Raw genomic sequence first — 20,460 nt, 5'->3', positions numbered from 1 at the left:
AATCATCACACCTGATATGAATAAATAAGATGTCGATACAACCATGCAACGTTTTCGTAAACATTCCAGACCTTGACCCTCTGCATCAGCACACTATACCATCATTCGTTATATTTTTTTTCAAAAGTGAATTATTCATGAATAGTTGTAATATTTATTCATCTTTCTCAATTTTTTTTTTGAAAAATGTTTTAAGTCAATCAAAAAAAAAATGTTTTCTACTAAATTAATGAAATACACTATAAAAACGTGTTTGTCTAGCTGCAATAATATCTACAGAAATATTATTGCTTTTAGGTAGTAGTTGTTGTGGAACTATATAGATTTATATTATATACATTAGGTATCCACCTTTTCTAATTTCTAATGTATTTAAACTCGTTTGAGTTATTCGGATTTTCTTAGAAAAGCGAAAAATATTCGCTTGATTTGAGAGGAATCATTAAAACATTTTTTTAACTAACAGTTGTCCATGCAGATTACTTTGCAGATGACGAATCGCGTTCTTTCGTAATATTTTTATTTTATCAAAGTATTTAATATACAATTGTATTGGTAAAAATACTATACTTATTATATGTCTTACATTTTTATAATAAATAATAAGTACCATCGAACAATAAATTGTATACTAAAAGACATAAAATAAACGAAAAAAATATGAACAATTTAAATAAATTATGAAGTCAAGTTAGTGTCTGATTACTATAAACTGAAGTAACCTTGCTGCAGCTTATATTTTTTCATAATTTAAACTTGAATTACTTTCAACTAATTAATAACTATTTTCAAAATATCAATTGTTATAATTTTTAGTAAAATAATAAGATTAATTAATTCCAATTTATATAGTTCGTGCTACATTTTCCACAACTAATCGGAAATCAATGTGCGTTAAATTTTACGGTTTACCTATAATTAAACATATTATAGCAACGGACATGAGTGGCCATTTACGTAGTAGAAAATAATATAATATTTAGAAGTGATTATATTTGATAAATTATAAGCTTAAATGTTAATATCGATAAATATATAACTGTCTCCACTTTCCATACATCCATATTTACAATCAGTAATATACTTATATTCATTAAATTAGCCTAAAAATCAAAAAAATCGCACAAATCATTACATTACCAACTAACAATATTAATCTGAAAATTAATCCAATTGCTCTCGTTATTTATTAGTTATTACGATATAGTAACACTCGACTTGAGTACTGTAGATAGTTGATGAACCTCGTGTGTTTTCATAAGATACGTAATTATATGTCTTCAGAATTGTATTAATGAGAAACTAATTGATCTAAATTATACGTTTCTTAATTTTTTAAATGTACAGTTGAAATGAAATAAATTAAACGCATGCGTTTTTTACTGGGGATTTTGTGAATCTAAGCTGATTCCACGACTATTGTATTTCAATTTAACGGTCTGTAAAATATAACACACAGGCGCCAATATAATTAACTGATGACCCCCAATTTCCATCCACTCAAGTCACTTGTGCTTTATTTCCACATTATTTATTATTTGAAATTTAACGAATTTCAAACAACTTGGGTGTGACATGATTGTAAATATTTGTATATAGTGCCAGTATAATTTATACCTAAATAAAATAATTATTTTGTATTTTGACCAATTTTACATACACTATGTAACTATTTGACTATAATTTAGGTTAAATTATTTAAATTAATAATAATAATAATAATAATAATAATAACATTTTAATATTAATATAGATATAACCGTACCTATATATTATGTACCTACTTTGACGATGCATATATTATTATTATTACGTTGTATATAATATATCGCTCGTGGGTATTATTTAATAATAACAATAAATAAATAAAATTTGTAATCGTTAATAACAGCATGTGAAATGCATAACGTATATTATTACTTATAATGAGTAGTTATAAATACCTAACTGTTGGAAACGTCACACTTTATACTTAATACTCTATATAATATATCAAGTGACTGATAATTTCTTTACCTATAGCTATATAATATGCCATATATATTATGATCTAATATTTATTTTTGGTCATAATTTTAATTTTTTTTTAATTTTCTGCTATCCTATTATGTATATAATGATTATGCAAACAATTCAATGAAATTTACCTACCATACACTACACTTAATACGAAATCCAATATTCATCATACCATTATATGTAAAGAAAATGCTATTATTCAGCACATTTCACACGATATATAATACTATTGTTATTAGAGTTCGCTTTTTCGACATTCAAACATAGAGTATTATATTATGGCTCAGCACCGTTTTCCATATATTCAAGTACTGAAAAAAAATTTCAATTAATAATCAGTATAATATATAAATACGCAATCGATTCTGAACGGGAATTGGTAGAATATTCAATAATTTATGAAAAAAAATCATTATTTTGAATTATTAGAAATACGCATGAATAGCATCGAATGTATTTAAAATTTGTTCATCACGACATCACCAAAGTAATAATAATAATAATAACTCAAAGCGTCTATATTACCTAAATATGAAAAAATAATGGGTCATAAATTTGTTTTTCATTAGGTATCTATTCTGTATCGCGTGAAGACCCGCGGAAATCAAAAAACAACCGATCTCTAAAGTGCATATACTGTCCTACACAGAGCCACAACTGCAAGAGCGCAAGCACGATATTCATATTTACCCGACAAAATTAAGAGAACGCCACACCCGTATTTGTTGTCTCAGTTTTACAAACGCGTAACATAGCAAATTTACGCTCAGCAGTTCACGTTTTACTTGGTTGGCTTAAAAATTAGAGTGGATAGACCTATTATGAAAATTGATGGTTAGAACATTATCTGTGTTTTTTTGGGAGTATTTTTATGATAATTCAGTTTTCAAGATATGCGTATAATAAATTGTAAAATAAAAATGCTCATAACTCACTTAAAAACTGAATTATCGTAAAAATACTTCCAACAAAACACAGATATGTTCTAACCATCAAGTTTCATAATAGGTCTATTCACTCTAATTTTTAAGCCAACCGAGTAAAACGTGAACTGCTGAGCGTGAATTTGCCATGTTACGCGTTTGTAAGACTGAGACAACAAATACGGTCGTCGCGCCCTCTTTAAGACCACTGCACTGCAGAAGCATACTAAAACCGCAAAATAGATTAAATTAAAATTATTTAATCTATTCTTTGCTAAAACCACGTTTTTGTTTGACCAACCAAAATTATAGTGATATACTATCAGATGTGTGCACGCGCTGTTCGCGGGATACATTCATTGCTTCGGCGGGTCTCGTGCAAATCTATAAAATTCTGGGGAAAAAACCAAGGACAAAAAGACACTAAATTATTGACGCGTAAACATAAAACATATAATATAATATATAGGTATTATATCGGGGGGTTTGGCAGTGATTTTTTCAAACGCGGTTCAGACAAACGTTGATGACAAACGATAATCATATTATTATGACAAATGGCCAATCATCTCGTCGGGAATCGTCCTTGGACCGTGCGCGCGCGCGCTCTAATATAATAAAATTATGCGTCGTCGGAGACGCGTACGTCTGCCGCGGCCAAAGAACATGCACAACGCATTCATTCACCGCGGGTGGCGGTCGCCGGTCGCCTGTCGGTCGGTCGAAACAAGACATTTACATGAAGAGCGAAGACCTCGTGGTCTGTGAGTCAGTAGATACAATAATACAATACATCAGTCGCTCGATCAACTGCACTCTACAAAATATAAGATCGCATCATCATTGGCTACAGATCATTGATCTTGGGAAAAGGAGGGGTTTGACATTTTTACCAAATATTGAAATTAGACAAACTCTCCGACCTTCAACTAAGACCGTAAATGCCCCCAAATATATACGTTAGGTAGGTATGGAAATGTAATGTATTTCAGAAACGCCAAGCTAGCCTTAGCAGTTAGTATATTATATAAGTTTAAAAAAAATATATGTGTAAGTAAACAATTAATATAAAATTAAAGCATAATATTTAGGCTCAGATATTGTAACAATAATGTTTTTTGTGTGAAGCTAATTCTTAAGAAATTAGAACTTTATTTATCGCATAAATTCATTTCATATCATTGTGATTATAATAAAATTAATTTAACTTCGTTTTTTTTAGTGTACCTACCTCTTTGCTAATTTTTCTTAAATCAGTCATGTATTTCATTATTTGTATTATATTAGCTAAGTCACCACTATATTATCACCAGAAATAAATCAAATGTTCGTGTTTTGTCATCTGCTTTATTTCGTTTGTTACCTATCGAAGTTAAAATTAATAGATTATTGATATAATAACTATCAGAATACAGGTTATTATAGTTTTAACATGATTAATTTTTCGATTTTTGGAAAGGGAAAATGGTTTGGCAATGTAATATGGAATGTACATTTATAAATACCTAATATTAAATTCGTTTTTTTAATCTTAATAGAATATATCTAAAATTAATCAAAATATAATTTTTTTTTTAGAATTTTTCAAACTTAAATTGAACAAAATACTTTTGTAACGGATTATTTTGATACACAAACACAATATTATACAAAAAAAACCTAGAATCTTTTTATACTTACTAAGTACTTATTTTCAATTATATAATACTCGTATGTTGTAGACTAAATAAACCTTCTTGGGAAGGAAGGATTGTACTTAAGCCCTCCCCCATATCTATGGATCGCAGTATATTTATATATTCTATAGTTCTATACATATAGACGCTGCACAATTCCGCCAGTATTCGGATTTATATTTTACTCGATCAGTGATGAGTTGGCGGACGGAAGGAATAAAACCTATTTGTGTGTACCGTGTCGAAAGAGGTGCATAGCAAAAAATGCGCTTAGGTTTTATATTATTGCGACGTGCAATGTGGTATACGAATTTACTCTATGTATTATATATTTATATACATCGATGGCACTCGTATACACCGTACAATATCCGATGACTATTACCGCGATCTCAGTTTTTATATCATTATTTTTTTAATATATTTCCTTAAACACCGATTTTTAAGACCAAACATGTAAAGCGCGTGATAGTTATACATATTTAATACGAGTGAACAATATCATAAAGTCAAGGTCAACATCGTCGTTATGCAATCACGCATAAATGCATAATAATAGATGAGGGAAATTACATTTACGCGTGTATATTATGCACAGGGTATGACTGTGGGTATACAAGATACATGTCAACTTTAAAAATAACCCCTTGTTATAGTGTGCGAGAAATTGAAATTCGGAGAGCTTATTTTTTCACATTGTTAAAATTGTAGGGTTTTTAAGAAAACTTTTCGATTGTATTCGATCTCATCGAATTTTTATACATATTGCAGTACTATTTACATTGTAATTAGTAGCTAAATACACAACGAAATTTTTTTGGTCCTCAAAAACTCCTATTTCGATGTAACTCATGGATTTTGAAATTTGCTAACAACAAACAAGCCGAAAGATTTACTTTATGGACGAATAAATTATATTATATCGGTAATGTGTGATAAATTATGTTAATATATCGAGCACGATACTTATTGGAAATAAGATATAAATTATTATTATTGTACATAAACAAATACATTTTTAATAGGTACTATATTCAATGGTTTTAAGTAGCATGTGAACATTTGATTTAATATGTTTCTTTTTTTTTTTTTTTGTAAGATAGAAGTTTCAGATAAACTATTTGTTTTGACAAAATCTCCCTTAGATGATACCGAAACAACTATGCATAATGATATATCTGTGCATAGTGCATATATAGTGATCATATGAGAAGATTATCTTTATCGTAATAGCATAATACGGCTTATTGTGTTTATACAATTCTGATTCAGTGACTTAGATCCAATTAGATTCTATATTACAATGTGCATATCAAAGCTGTATCGTTATAATACTATGTAAAACCAGAAGATATAACACATAACAATATTATTTGTTTGCTAAATAACAATATAAGTGTTTTCTTGACAGAATAATTAACAAAAATGTGTCATAGTTTTATAAATAATAATATATTAAAACCAGTTACATGTTTAACATTATTGTTTTATATTAGTTTACGCTTCCTTTCAAAAAACGAAATTCTAAATGAACACAATTGTATATTTCAAGTTTGTTTTGCTTGTTTGATAGAATAAACTGATCAACCACAACTTTAAAATTTTCTTACCTAATAAGGAACAACTATCTTTATTTTATTATTACTGTACTGAACAGTCGTGTTTCAGCTAAATAACTATTATAGAAATACAAAATATTTACGCCCAACATATAAATTTGTTTAATAGTTATATGATTTACGTATGAATGGAATGACGAATTTGATGCACACTAGTTGCTTTTAGGCACTGGTAAAGTCAAGTCACTTTTTTGGCTGTAAGGCTGTAACGACCAGATGATAAAATCATGACACGTTATGTGACTTATGCAAAATAATAAATAAAATAATTAGCTTTCCTTCCACCCCCACCCAACAAAAGAAAATCTTAATAAATGTTATTTTTATAATTTATTACGCATTATTGGATTTAAACGTTAAACACCTTTAACTTTGTTACCGCTGTGGCACTGTCTTAAATAACTATTTTTCTTTCTGGCTATAATTTTATAGGTATTACACTTTTTTTGCGATTTAGTCTGGCAGCCTATTTTCAATAGCATTCTTTCAAGTGTGACTGTCGAAATATGATTCGTTTAAAATTTTAATATAAAAAAATGAGACGATTTACGCAGTTATAAAAATTATTTTAAAAAAAAAATAGATTACGTTAAAATAATCACAAAATATGTAATAAAAGTGGTTTTCGCTTCAGATATTACGTCGAACTATATGTCTATATATGTATTACGCTTAAAAAAACGTTCTGACAGATTCACTGGTGCTTGAAACTATATTAATTAAATAAACAAAACATTTTGGAATTTTATTTAATATAATAAATAATAGCGATATTTCAAAGTGTTGCTTAAAAATATACTTACTCATCGAACTACTTGTAAAATGATCATGCTTATTTTTAATTGCCTTTCGATTTCTTCGAGTTCAAATGTGAATTCCGTTGGAATAATGCGTATAAATAGGTTACAGCATTATATACTATAGGTATAGGTCAATCTGCCAACGCACTAACGTCCGAGTCAATGATAGATTTCTTAGGTATAACTCCGTCCAATATGCGCTACTAAAATATAATGGCTACCTAATGGCTACTAAATATATAATGTCAATAGGTATATTATATATGTATTATATTAATGCAAACTAAAAATAAATTACACACATTTTATTTGACGATCGTGATCTATTTAAGAGTCAGGTTCATTAAATCGTACAATCCATACAGAGTGATTAATTTATCATAAGCGTAAAAAGTTTTGATGATACAGTGATTATTCTAATTAGGAAAATAATTTTATATTCTTCAATTTTTTTATTGTTATATACATATATAACAATTAATATTAATACCTATACGGGGTGATTTATGAAGCATAAAACACTCATTATTTCAAAAAGTGTTTTTGAAAATATAATTTTACATAGCTTCAAGTCGTTTACAAAACAACGTTTTTATTAAAAAATTATATTTTTAACATTTTTTTATTCCTATAATTTTTAAGTATTTTACTTTTTGGAATGAAAACATGTTTAAAACGTGGAATAATAGTACCTATAATAACTAAAAAAAAAAATTGATATAATATAATATTTGATTAATTTGTTTATATAATACACTTTTGCCATATGCTAAAAGTATAATAAATAAAATTGTCTTAAGGATGTATAATATCGAAAAATAATAAATGTCTCTTTTTTTAGTTCATAAAAAATCAATTTGTATTATATTAACTCCAATTTTTTATAACTGTTAATCGATTACCTATTTATAGACATAATAATTTATACAGCCATAATGTCCGTGATATTAGTTAGGTACTGTCACCTACTTAATATGCAAATATGTATATGATTATTATTAGGTTGTTAAAAAATGTTTGCCTATCTCTCAAAATTTTTTTATTCAAATTGTTTTACTATCTGTTCAGTTATTCGCTAGCATTGTAGGTTATACATTTCATAATGAACATAATGCCATCTATTATTACTAGTTTTGCTACATACCATCTAGACATATCACATATTATGAATATATGATATGATGAACATACTTAGTATTCATGTGAACAAAACTTTAACTTAATAATAATATTATTTTTCTCATTTTCAAAATATGTAGGTAAAATATATAATAGGTGGCAGTATTGTGCTAAACAGTTCCCATCCGTTCCCGGTATATAAAAGGGTAAAAAAAAAAAAAAAGTAAAATATATAATATATTTTTAATTTTGTTTTAGCATACATTAGACAGTGGTGGGTTTAGGGAGGGGGTATGGGGGAATCAGCTCCTCCTTGAGACAAAGCTATTTATTTTTTTAAGACAGTATTATGATACACCTATCAATCATTATTATAAAATATCTTCATTGAAAAAATATAGTCTCAACAAATAATAATATCATTGAACGATTTTAAAAAATTAAAAAACGAAACTTTGAATTAATAATGTAATATATATATAGTTATATTTTAAATAAACAGTTCATTTTTGTTATTAATTTAATTTAATTACTTTTATAAATGGTTTCAGATTAAAATTTATAGTAATATAACTATTTAAAATATGTTGTTATTGTGAAACAAATACATAAGAAAAAAATGGATTTACATATTAGTAAAAACATATTATGTTATTTAAAATTTAATTATTTAAAATACAACTACTTAAATTCTTGAGCCTCAATTAGCCCCCCCCCCCCCCAATGGTGAGTGGTAAAACCCGCCAGTGACTCTAGATCCAACTTTCCATATTTAATATATTTATCGCTTGTTTTACTCAATAGTATGATTGTTAGAAATTGTAATCTATAATGTGTAAAAAAATAATTTATGCATTTGCAGTTTCATTTGTTTGCCTTTTCAACAAATTTTTATTATTAGTTCACTTTTGTTCAATCGTTATATACCAACAAGTGTACAACACTAAAGTTTCAAATATTGTTAGCGCGTTCCAATACAGCAAGTTTTAAAAGTTTTTATGTCGAATATAATCTACCTACTTAATCTAGTTATATGTATATTCGTATGGTAGTATTGAACATTATATAATGATGATTCACTACTAAACTAGTTAGGTACTCATATTGTATTCAATAATATTATAAATATTTTTAGGTTCTTACCACCAGTGGCGTGTCTGTATTATAATTTTTATCTCATATGGTCAACTATTTAATTTTAACAGTATAAAATAAAATTAATCATTTTCCTGAAATCTCCATATGGCTCTGCACTCGCCGATTGTTTATATTTTCTCATTATCAATTCTATTGTGTATAACCATTAACCATGGATCATAAAATATTATTATTATTCTACCTATTATACAACAGCACTTTAATAATATGAACATTGAATAAGCGTAACGGTTCTGATAATATACCTATAAATTATAATAATATAGCAATATCACACACAGCATGTATAATTATAATAAATGATAATTAAAAGCATCGAAGTTTTTCTTTAGCATTTTTTATGGTTATAAGAGTGTAAATTAATTGCTTTTGTTTAAAATAATTGTACGTCACATATTCGTATACGGAGTTGGGTACATTTTTATGGCGTACTTAAGCTACTTAAGATAACTTAGGTTATTAGGCATAATACCTATATCGGCTATATTTTTAAGCACCCTTAAGAGTTGGAAGAAAAATTACATTAAGTCGTATATGCCAGATGTCTAAGTAAAATATATACTAGCCAGTGAAAATCATTCTAAAATTCTAAATTATATTTATTTTAAAATTTACCTACTATACCAGGGGTGGCCACAACGAAGCTCGCGAGCTGCATGCGACTCTTAAATCAATTTCGTGAGGCTCTTGAACCAAACTCAGACTAAAATTTAAAGTAAATAAATGTTCCTTCATTTGTTTTAAAATGAAAAATGTATCTTTATTTTGTAAACATTGCTTTACAATGTGTGGCTCACTTCGAATTAACTTTATAAATTTGCGGCTTCCAAAGTTAAGGTTAGTGGCCACCCCTGTACTATACAATTGCAAAATGTATGGCTTAAAAAAATGTAGAAAAAATGTGAATGTCAATTTTTAGGAACATTAGCAAGTTTTATTATTAAGTTCTTCAATCCTTTGTGAATTGTGAGTAATATCGAGTCATAATTCTGTAACTATATGTGAAAGTGAAATATTCTTTAAGTACAAAAATTTCCACGTGGCTTATAAAGTTATAAATTATAAGCTAACTTATAATATAACTTTAGTTTCAACCCAATATCCTATAGAAAATCAATCATTTCAAATCACTGTTGTTTGTATTTATTTCGATTAAATATATTTAGACAGTCACACCAGTCAGTATCGTATCATATTCATATAATACATATGTATTATATTATATATTTATATACCACTATGTTCCTATATGATACCTATATAATAATAATTATTGTCCTCTGTTTTTTTTCCAATTACTATAACTATTTCTTTTCTTACCGAAATAAATAAAATAATTACGATATCTATATAATGTTGTAGTTATGATACATTTTTCCATATACAATTATTTAAGCGCTTTACCATTTTTGTAGGTCATTATTCGAGGGTATTGAACTCGCACTAATCACATATGTCATATAATACCATATAACTGTGCATTATACTGTCGTTGAATGATTTTATAATGACCGTGACGTTTTTTTATGTATAGTACCAAGAAGTAAACTCCGGAAAAATAATGGATTTAGACGAGATCCTAAGCAACTTTGGATTGGGCTCATATCAAGTCACCGTCTGTGCTCTGATGGGGCTTGTGCTCATGTACTCGAACATATCACCGCTTAGTTACGCCATTACAGCCGGTGACCTTAAATACAGGTAAACTTGTGGGATATTTTTTTCACATCAGATAATATACGTATATTTATAGTATACGTTTTTATTACTGCGAACTGGACACAATAATTACGGACTATATACCTTAAAACCAGAACATGCACATGATCGTATAGATATTCAATTATATACGCACAATTAATAGTATATATATTATATAAATGTATAATTTTAGTATAATATAATTGATTTTGTATTAGGTATATTGTATAATACACATTAAGCAAAACGTAAGTTAACCGATCACTAAATACATGCGATGACTTCATAATATTTTTTTTAAGAGGATGCCACTGTGTTGTCTCTATCGCACAAGTGTGTAGCATAGCAAATTTCACGCTCAGCAGATAACGTTTATCTCCACTAGTTAAAAATTAAGAGCGAATTGAAAAAAAATTAAAGGCAAGATTATTATATAGGGATTCTCATATCCATTTTATTATATTTTAATTTTAAAGCGAGTTATGAATATTTTAAAATTGTAAATTGTTTGTATATCTATAAAAACACTCATAACTCGATTTAAAATCAAAATATAATACAAAGCCCATGAGATGCCCTATACATCATAATCTTGCCTTTAATTTTTTTATCAGGTCAATTCACTCTAAATTTTAAACTAACGGAGATAAACGTGATCTTCTGAGCGTAAAATTTACGAAGCTACGTACTTGTACGATGGATACCACAAATGCGGGTGTAGATTTAATTTATTTTATCTATTATAATTGTATATATAAGCAATTTGTCGATCTAAAATTGTTATAATATGTGCATTTATTATGTTTAAGTGTAATGACAATAAACATTCTCATGAAACATTCTTATACATTATGCGAATTAAATAATTTAAAGCTGCATCCAATTATTCATGAAGAAATAAAATAATTGAGTTTACCTTAATTACAATAAACACAGATAATAGGTAGCTTTTTTTGTGGTTAGTTAAAAATAAATACTACTTTTTTAACGTCAAAATCCACTCATTAGTATAAATTCTAATAGACACAAATATATTATGGAACCGTTAAATCAAATTAAAATACAAAATATAAAGTTATTAATTTATTATAAAATATTATTATACGGATAAACTTAATTAAACAAGTCACAGTATTACAGTAACAAATACATTCATCGATAAATGCGGCGCTGCTTATATAAAACAGAACTATATAGTAACTATTAAGTAATCTAGAATAACTAATCTACATAACTTCAATTTTTGTTATTTGATTTATTTCCACTTTAGCTGTGAGAAGTTAGAGCTAAATAAATTAGCTACAATTTGTAATGTTTAGGTTTGGCGAGCCTTTAATCATTTAAACCGTTAAAAGCTTATATTTTACTCGTAGAATGATGGGTATAATAATATTGGAATTAAAGAGTATACCTCTATACCTATTTATACTTGGAAGTTGAGTGCAATACAACCAAACCAAAACTATAATTTATGTATATAGGTAGGATAAGAGATAAAAGGAAAAACAAAATTATATTTATTCTTTCGTCCACATAAATCTAGTAAAAATGTTGTATGTGCAAATTGTGAGTTTATGTGCATATGTCATGTTATATGATATATATATATATCTTTTGTTGTATATTACAACTTTTCACAATTTTCTAAACAGATTCTGGGGAATCCTAAAAGTGACGTCCTAAAATACCATCAGAGTTCAATTTCCAAAATGTATTGAACGGTAAACTTTTAAACCACTCCTTTTACGAGGAAAAATTATAACATAAAAAAATCCATCATTGTAAAACCAATATATTCCTTCCAGAAATAAAACCCTTGTATACATATAATTTAAATTTTTGTTGACGAGTTGTTGGAAGTATACACTTTTTGTGATCGAATTTCATAGTTGCATCGCAAAAAAAATAAATTGAATTTAAAATTCAAGATGAAAATATATAAACTTCAAGTTTTTATAATTAAAAAAATTCAATTTGTCTTTTTTCTCTTAAAAAATTTAAAAAATGTGATAATATACATTGAATAATAAATAGTAAAAATACAGTATAAATAGTATAAAATTATATTTTAAGTACAAAGTTAACGAACCATGGATATTTCAGTGATAAGTAAATAATATATAAATCCACTGAGCTCTATTTCACTTTTTTACTTTCTGGGTTTTTCAAATAAAATTAATGAATTTTGGTTCAAAAATTATTCTGTTGCATCCTTGTATTGGATATATTATATTATTTTATTTGTTTAGTTATTTAATTATTTATGATCTTAATTAAATGTATTTCTTTAAAGTACCTTTTTTTTCCTGTTAAAACTTCTTTAGATACGTATTAATATGTATTTGAAACATATGTTGGAAATGCATTGAATGTGAGCAAAATTTTTTAAATGATAAATTATTTTTAAATAATATTAATTTTACGTTATTATGAAGTTTCATAGAATATGTACTTATAGTAATAGTATGATAGAATGATACTGTCTAATAGAAAATGAAATTTATATAACTTTATATAAAGTATAATTGTAAATAATAAAAAAATGAGAAATTATTTTTCATATTCACTTTCATTAAACAACCAAACCCCTCTACGTTCTTCCCTGTTTCACAGTAACAGTATAATTTCGTGTGTTCAAATATTTCTCCTAACATAAATAAATAAAACATGTAACTTACTCACCTTATAAATTATTGAATCGAATTGGTAGTACCTAAATTTAGATAAATATTATGTATATTATATTGATAGGTATTTCGTTATTACTAATTAATAAACGATCAATTATCAATAAAAATATAAGATTTTAAAAAAACCAACAATAGTAGAGAATTTAAAAATAGTAACAATCGTTATATAATATTGCAACTTATGTAACTTCATTACTTTATTAATGTACAAGGTTAGAAATGATTAATTTGTCAATCTTACTGCGTTTTTTTTTAACTGCATATCGTAATAAAATACGCATTACAAAATATAATCAATTGTATTGTAATTATAATGCATTTTAAAATGTAATCCTAAATTAAAAAAATAAACAATCGATTTTGTAATGTACTAAATTAAATATATTACTCTAAAATATTTAAAAACGTTATTGACAACATTATAAAAAATGATGTAAAATACGGGGCTAGGTAAATTGAGTCCGAGATAAGTTTGGTACATTTTGAAAGCGGTAAATTGAGTCCCGGGGAAAAATAGGTAGTAGGTAAGTTGAGTCCCAGAAAAAATAAGGCAGTAGGTAATTTGAGTCCCCAGGAAAAACGATTTATATGCATTTAAAATTTAAAAATGTGCACTATAAAATTTGTATTTATGATTTGTGAACAATTCATTGACTGCATGTATATGATTTTGAAAATAGCAACATGCATTTTGATTGCATAAAAAATAATTATATAATTAATAAAAATGCATGTTGCTATTTTCAAAATCATATACATGCAGTCAATGAATGTCCACAAATCACAAATAACAATTTTATAGTGCATATTTTTAAATTTTAAATGCATATAAATCGTTTTTCCCTGGGACCTAAATTACCTACTACCTTATTTTTTCTGGGACTCAACTTACCTACTACCTATTTTTCCACGGGACTCAATTTACCGAGTTAGGGTCATTTGGGACTCAATTTACCAATCCCGTTAAAATATATTTGGAAAAATATATTTTGGTCGGGCGCATTGGATAGGCATTTTTAGTACATTCGTGCTCATCAACTTAACTGTTTATAGTTAAATACTAATAATATAATTAATTCATTTTATAGTTTTTTTATTATGAATTTATAAACAACAATTATTCGATAAACTTAAGTTGGTTAAAATTTACAATCAAATTATTTTTTTAATTAAAACTTATCAACTTATAATATACCTACAACAAACTACATGGATATAAGTAGAATATTATTATAATATAGAATATTTTTCTGACACAAGGAGTAATACTTCAAAGAACAACAGTGCCTTCCAGACCTCCGAATTAATCAGAAATATGAGTAGATAAAAGCTTTGCCAATACTTTTTAATAAGAGATAATAATTATGATAGGTAGTAAAATTATATAGAATGTCGTTATCTTGTGTATTTAAACAAGAGCGTTCGGTTCTAATCAATTTCCACTTTCTACACAATCTTTTATCAAATATTGTGATTTTACTATAAGATAAAGATTATTATCGTTATTTTAAAATTTAAAATTGTGCTGCTATAAAAAATCTAGAACATGCTATACTGTGAAACGTATCAATAGTGTCTCGCATGACACCTGTACAACTATATTTTTAGATTGTAATTCGGATTTATTTTTACAAACTATCTGTTAAACGTATAATTATAATTTTTAACTGTGATTGTTTCAGATGCGAAATTCCACAGTGCGACATCGACAACCCAATTTACGATCCGGACTGGTTAAACCGGTCGATACCTTTCAACGAAAAGACCATAGAGCCATACAAATGCCTCAAGTACCACTACCGGAGTACCAACGGGACGGACGTCTCTGCAAATAACACGTGTAATTTCGATGCATTCGATGTCAATTCGAAAGAGAAGTGCAACAAATGGGTGTTTGGTGAAACGGAAAGAACGATAGTAAACGATGTGAGTGGGTGGCCTCAATTATATAATTTTACGTTACCCCTCTGACAATACCCGTTTTGTGCATACAGTTTGGTATTATGTGCGAGGAAAACAAATGGAAACTCAGCATGGTGGGAACCATCAACAGCATTGGTCAATTTATCGGCATTCCTTTAGCAGGATTTATTTCGGACAAGTGAGTAATATAATTATCTATAAAGTATACCTTATACTTATACCGCATTACCGCGTATGATGCATTGCTATAGCTTATTCGGTGTCGTCGTTTATACAATGTCTGTATAATATAATCATCGCTATAATATAATAGATTTGATATGGATGGTTTGTAGGCCTAATTTTCAAACATAAAATATTCATGTAATTACAATCCTTCAACATTTGAAATTTTTTAATTACATTTCACCCGGAGGATCTATTTATTACTTAACTGTTTTGTATGCGCCTCTACCCCGTCAATCATCAGAAAGTGGTTTACCATAGTTTGGATTTGATTTCATTTGAAATTTCTGTGGACGAGTTTGTTACACTTAGCATGTGTGTATTATTTGCCTGGATCAAGTCCATAGCACTGATCCCATATGGCTTAAATGGATAAATGTATGAATACAACTATTGCTTGACGTATACATCAAACAAATCATAGCAGTCGTAGTTTATTTTTACAAACTCGAACAAATCGAAACCACACACCGAAATAAAACTTTACCTATGAAATAAAACCCATAATCATAGTGGATAAGTTTTCAAATATCCACTTATAAAAACAAAACCCACCGTTATTGTTACATTTTGCATAATAATGAGTACCTATATGTATTCTATACATTTTTTTTTCTATTATTTCTATTAAGTTTTTTCTTTAATATTATGCACCTTTTTTTGTAAACATAAAGGTATGGACGGAAGTTTATCTTAATTATAGGGTCAGTTACGTCAGCCATACTCGGCACGGCCCGGTCCTTCACTACCGATTACTATTCATTTCTCATTTTCGAACTTTTGGATTCCATGGCTTCTAGTGGAGTGTATGGAGCCACATTTGTATTAGGTGAGAAATAAAACCCTTGAAATCACAAAACATGTTATAAAATCAATATACGTATTTATAATAATATCAAAATGTTTATTTCAGGTCTAGAATTAGTCAGTCCGAAATCGCGGGTTACCGTCAGTACTCTGATGGGCTGTTTCTATCCCATGGGCGCGGTTATTATGGGCTTCGCCGCTTATATGATTCTCGATTGGAGGGTAATGCTTAGGGTACTCTACTTGCCCGGATTACTTATATTAGGATACACTTGGTAAGTTTGATAATAATTTACCATTTCCATAGTACATAAACACGATTACACGTTTGAGTTGACATAATAAATGTAAAGTTTTAAACACATTTGTCTGTGTGCCGTTGTGATATAGGTACGTACCAGAGTCCATGCGATGGCTTCAAACGCAAAATCGAATCGAAGAAATGGCCAAAGTTCTGTCAAAAGTTGCCAAATCTAATGGCAAAACACTACCGTCTAGCGTCAAAGAAGCACTGATCGCCAACACCATAGTCAACGCCAACACCACGAAAGAGGTAATGATAAATTAGAAAAAATTTTAAATCGCCGCTCGATGGTTCATAAATTATAATTCCGTTAAAATATTGTAACATGATTAAATAAATAAATCAACATGATATAATAATATGTTTACCGATGTCGTTTCAGGCCGACGAAATCCAATTGTCTTGTAGTAAATTGATGAGTAAAATATTTAGTTCTAAAGAGATTTTCCTGCGGCTGATCAACTGCTCGTTTTGCTGGTTAGTATACGGTATCTAAATATATAATATTAAAATATATTCATCATAGGTAAATTATATGATGTTTTCTACCTTCTCGTTTTAAAATGTGATTAATTAAATATCTTGATAAATTTTTGTGACTTCAGGACAACGATTACGTTAGTTTATTACGGTCTCTCATTAACTTCTGTGGAGCTCTCCGGTAACAAATACTTGAACTTTATGCTTGTTAACATTGTAGAAGTACCAGCGTTTTTGACATCGTGGTATTTCATGGAACACTTTTCCAGACGAAATACTCAAGCGTTTTCATTCCTCTTCAGTGGCATCGGATGTATTATGGTGAACGTAATACCTATGAGTAAGCAAACCCTTGTTTTAGACAGATTTTTTTTCACGTAATTTTATTATTACCTTACGCGTGTTCTCTATAATATAATATGCAAATCATGTGGATATGTGATACATCTGGACTAAGGCATAATCAAGTAAAAATATTACCTTATCAAAATTTGTATAAATTCATATTAATATTATAAACTATAACTAATAGGTAACCCTTATTATACATATAACAAAACATGCAAATATATAAATACATATATTTTGTTTAATTAGAAAATCAACCATATAGGTAACCTATGTTATGTTATAATGGTACCTAAATAACTTGGTTAAGAAAAATTGATTGTAAAGCAAATTTCAAATTATACAACTTTATCTATTTAAAAAACAATTAGGTGCCTACCTAACTAGTTTTTTATAAAAATATAATTGTTGTTTATAACCGCATCTATCATTTTTGAAACCATTAACGAATATACTAATAAATACACTAATTCGTGTAATCGCGTCATGTCTATACGACGTGGCCTTTTTACAATAGAATCCACATATCATTAATTTACAGATTATCTGTGGACGAAACTATTCTTGTTCTTGAGCAGCAAGTACGCCATCACCATGGCATTTAATACTATGTACGTGTTCACCGCAGAGATGTTCCCCACCGAATTACGTATGTCATTATTCGGCATAGCTTCCATGTTTGGTCGAATGGGTTCCATGTTCGCTCCACAGATGACGCTGTTGGTGTGTATTTGACAATTTTTTTTCGATAGATCGATAAGCTCAATGAAAATAGAAACGCATAAATCATGCCCGATTTATTATTATTATATTATGTATAACGTCAAAATTATTTAAATACTGTTTCACAGAGTACCTATTTTGGACAATACGTGCCGATCATGTTGTTCGGAATCATATCATTTATGGCCGGGGCGTTAGCTTTCTTGTTCCCGGAAACAAAAGATCAAAAATTACCCGACACAGTTAAACAAGCTGAATTCGTTGGAGAGGTCTAAAAAGATTCTAAGTGGTTCGTAAATTCAACGGAAGTATAACGCTAGAATACACCGGTTGCAGTCGTGCCTTATGACATTTGTACATATAAGTTTTACTTTTAATGATGATTCCATGTGTCTCATAACGTATGATTTATTTTTATAATTATCTAACGCTAAGCAATAGTATTTTATAAACCCTAACTGAAGGAAACAAGTTTCTATAATCTTTAAGTTCACATCATTCATATATGTACTAACTCCACTAATTGTGTATGAATGTGTACTCTTTACATAATATTGAATTATTTTAAATGTATACATATTACATATAATGTAATGGTAAATAATATCTCAACAAATTCCATTTCATCACCCTTTTTTAGGTGTTCTTTTTTATATTTCTGAAATTACTGTGATATTAAATATGTATTAATTACACGATTTTAAAATTAAAAAAAAAAATTGTATGTTGTATAACTATATAGTATATAATATTATATATTATTTATAGTTAATATATATATATATATATAATATACAAGTGCTAATAGTGTTCCAACACTATAAATAAAATATGAACTGTTAATTTTAGCAATAATGTTGATTAATGATTATTATTATAATATATTTTATTAGGAAATACTTATACGAATGTATATTAGCATAAATAAATTTAAGGAATTAAAGACATTATATATTATATTATTATTTTAGTTGAAATTCTATAATATAATATTTTTATTTTAAAAAAATCATTATTTACAAGTTTAATGTATCGACCATTTTTGTTATAAAAATTAATAAAACACTTAAATTACCAAATTTTTGTTCTTATGTTATTATAGAAATAAACATATAGTTTTAATCAATCAAATAATAAATATTGTGTAAAAAATACAGGGTAATTCACCTAGCATGCTTACCTCCCCATACCATTTTACCTTTATTCGAATTCGAATTTTTATATTTTTTAATCGCGTTATACATATACATTATTATGCTTACTTTAATATACGAATATACCTATCAATATCATTTCCATCAATTACTGTTCTTGGAATTAAATGCTCGACTACAACCATTATAATTTTTCATCTAACCTAACCTATCTCCTCCAGCGATATAAAATACACTTCAGTTTGTCCGAAAACCATTTTTCTCTAAACAAATTATAATATAGTACTTAGATAAATAAAACATTAACATAGATACCTTTATGAAACATGTAAAAAAATATTTATAAAAAAATAAACTTATGAAAATGTGTTTAAAGAATGGTAGCTGCAGCGAGACGCCGTGCGCCGCCGGCGCCAAGCTAACGCCTCGCAGTCATTTCACCGTCATTATTACTAATTGCAAACAAATTGTTACCGCCTATCATAATATTGTAGATATTGTTGATATATTGTTGACTACCACCATCATCGTTGCCAACCATTATTCAAGGTGATTGCTTAATGCTTAGAAGGCAAACGCTCGAAAATTAGACTATTAAATTGTTCGACATAATTTAATGAACTATTTTGAAAATATTTTTGATGGCATTCTGCCAATTCATTACAATACAACATTCTTGAAGATAATTATATTTTTTACTGATTTTTAACGTAATTATTTTTTAAGAGTTTACTTTGAATTAAACAACAGCGCATATAACCTTTTAATTTCATATTCTTATAAGCAAAATA

The 20,460-nt window shown here is 27.8% G+C and overlaps 1 protein-coding gene across 1 annotated transcript in view; it reads left to right on the top strand.

Annotated features, from left to right (window-relative positions):
- Positions 1-18,989, top strand: part of LOC107167623 (solute carrier family 22 member 4-like) — a 34,513-nt gene extending 15,524 nt beyond the window's left edge. The window contains exons 2-11 of the mRNA XM_015516767.2: positions 10,849-11,015; positions 15,388-15,631; positions 15,700-15,806; positions 16,528-16,682; positions 16,767-16,935; positions 17,051-17,213; positions 17,347-17,441; positions 17,570-17,784; positions 18,334-18,515; positions 18,644-18,989. Coding sequence (XP_015372253.1) covers positions 10,849-11,015; positions 15,388-15,631; positions 15,700-15,806; positions 16,528-16,682; positions 16,767-16,935; positions 17,051-17,213; positions 17,347-17,441; positions 17,570-17,784; positions 18,334-18,515; positions 18,644-18,790 — 1,644 coding nt within the window. The 3' untranslated portion in view covers positions 18,791-18,989. The remainder of the gene's footprint in view (positions 1-10,848; positions 11,016-15,387; positions 15,632-15,699; positions 15,807-16,527; positions 16,683-16,766; positions 16,936-17,050; positions 17,214-17,346; positions 17,442-17,569; positions 17,785-18,333; positions 18,516-18,643) is intronic.
- Positions 18,990-20,460: the final 1,471 nt, after the last annotated feature.

The sequence above is a fragment of the Diuraphis noxia genome, unplaced genomic scaffold, assembly GCF_037042655.1.
Source record: "Diuraphis noxia isolate RWA-SAM2 unplaced genomic scaffold, SU_Dnox_SAM2 contig0005, whole genome shotgun sequence".
Taxonomy (NCBI): domain Eukaryota; kingdom Metazoa; phylum Arthropoda; class Insecta; order Hemiptera; family Aphididae; genus Diuraphis; species Diuraphis noxia.
This window is presented reverse-complemented; position numbering and strand designations above follow the sequence as displayed.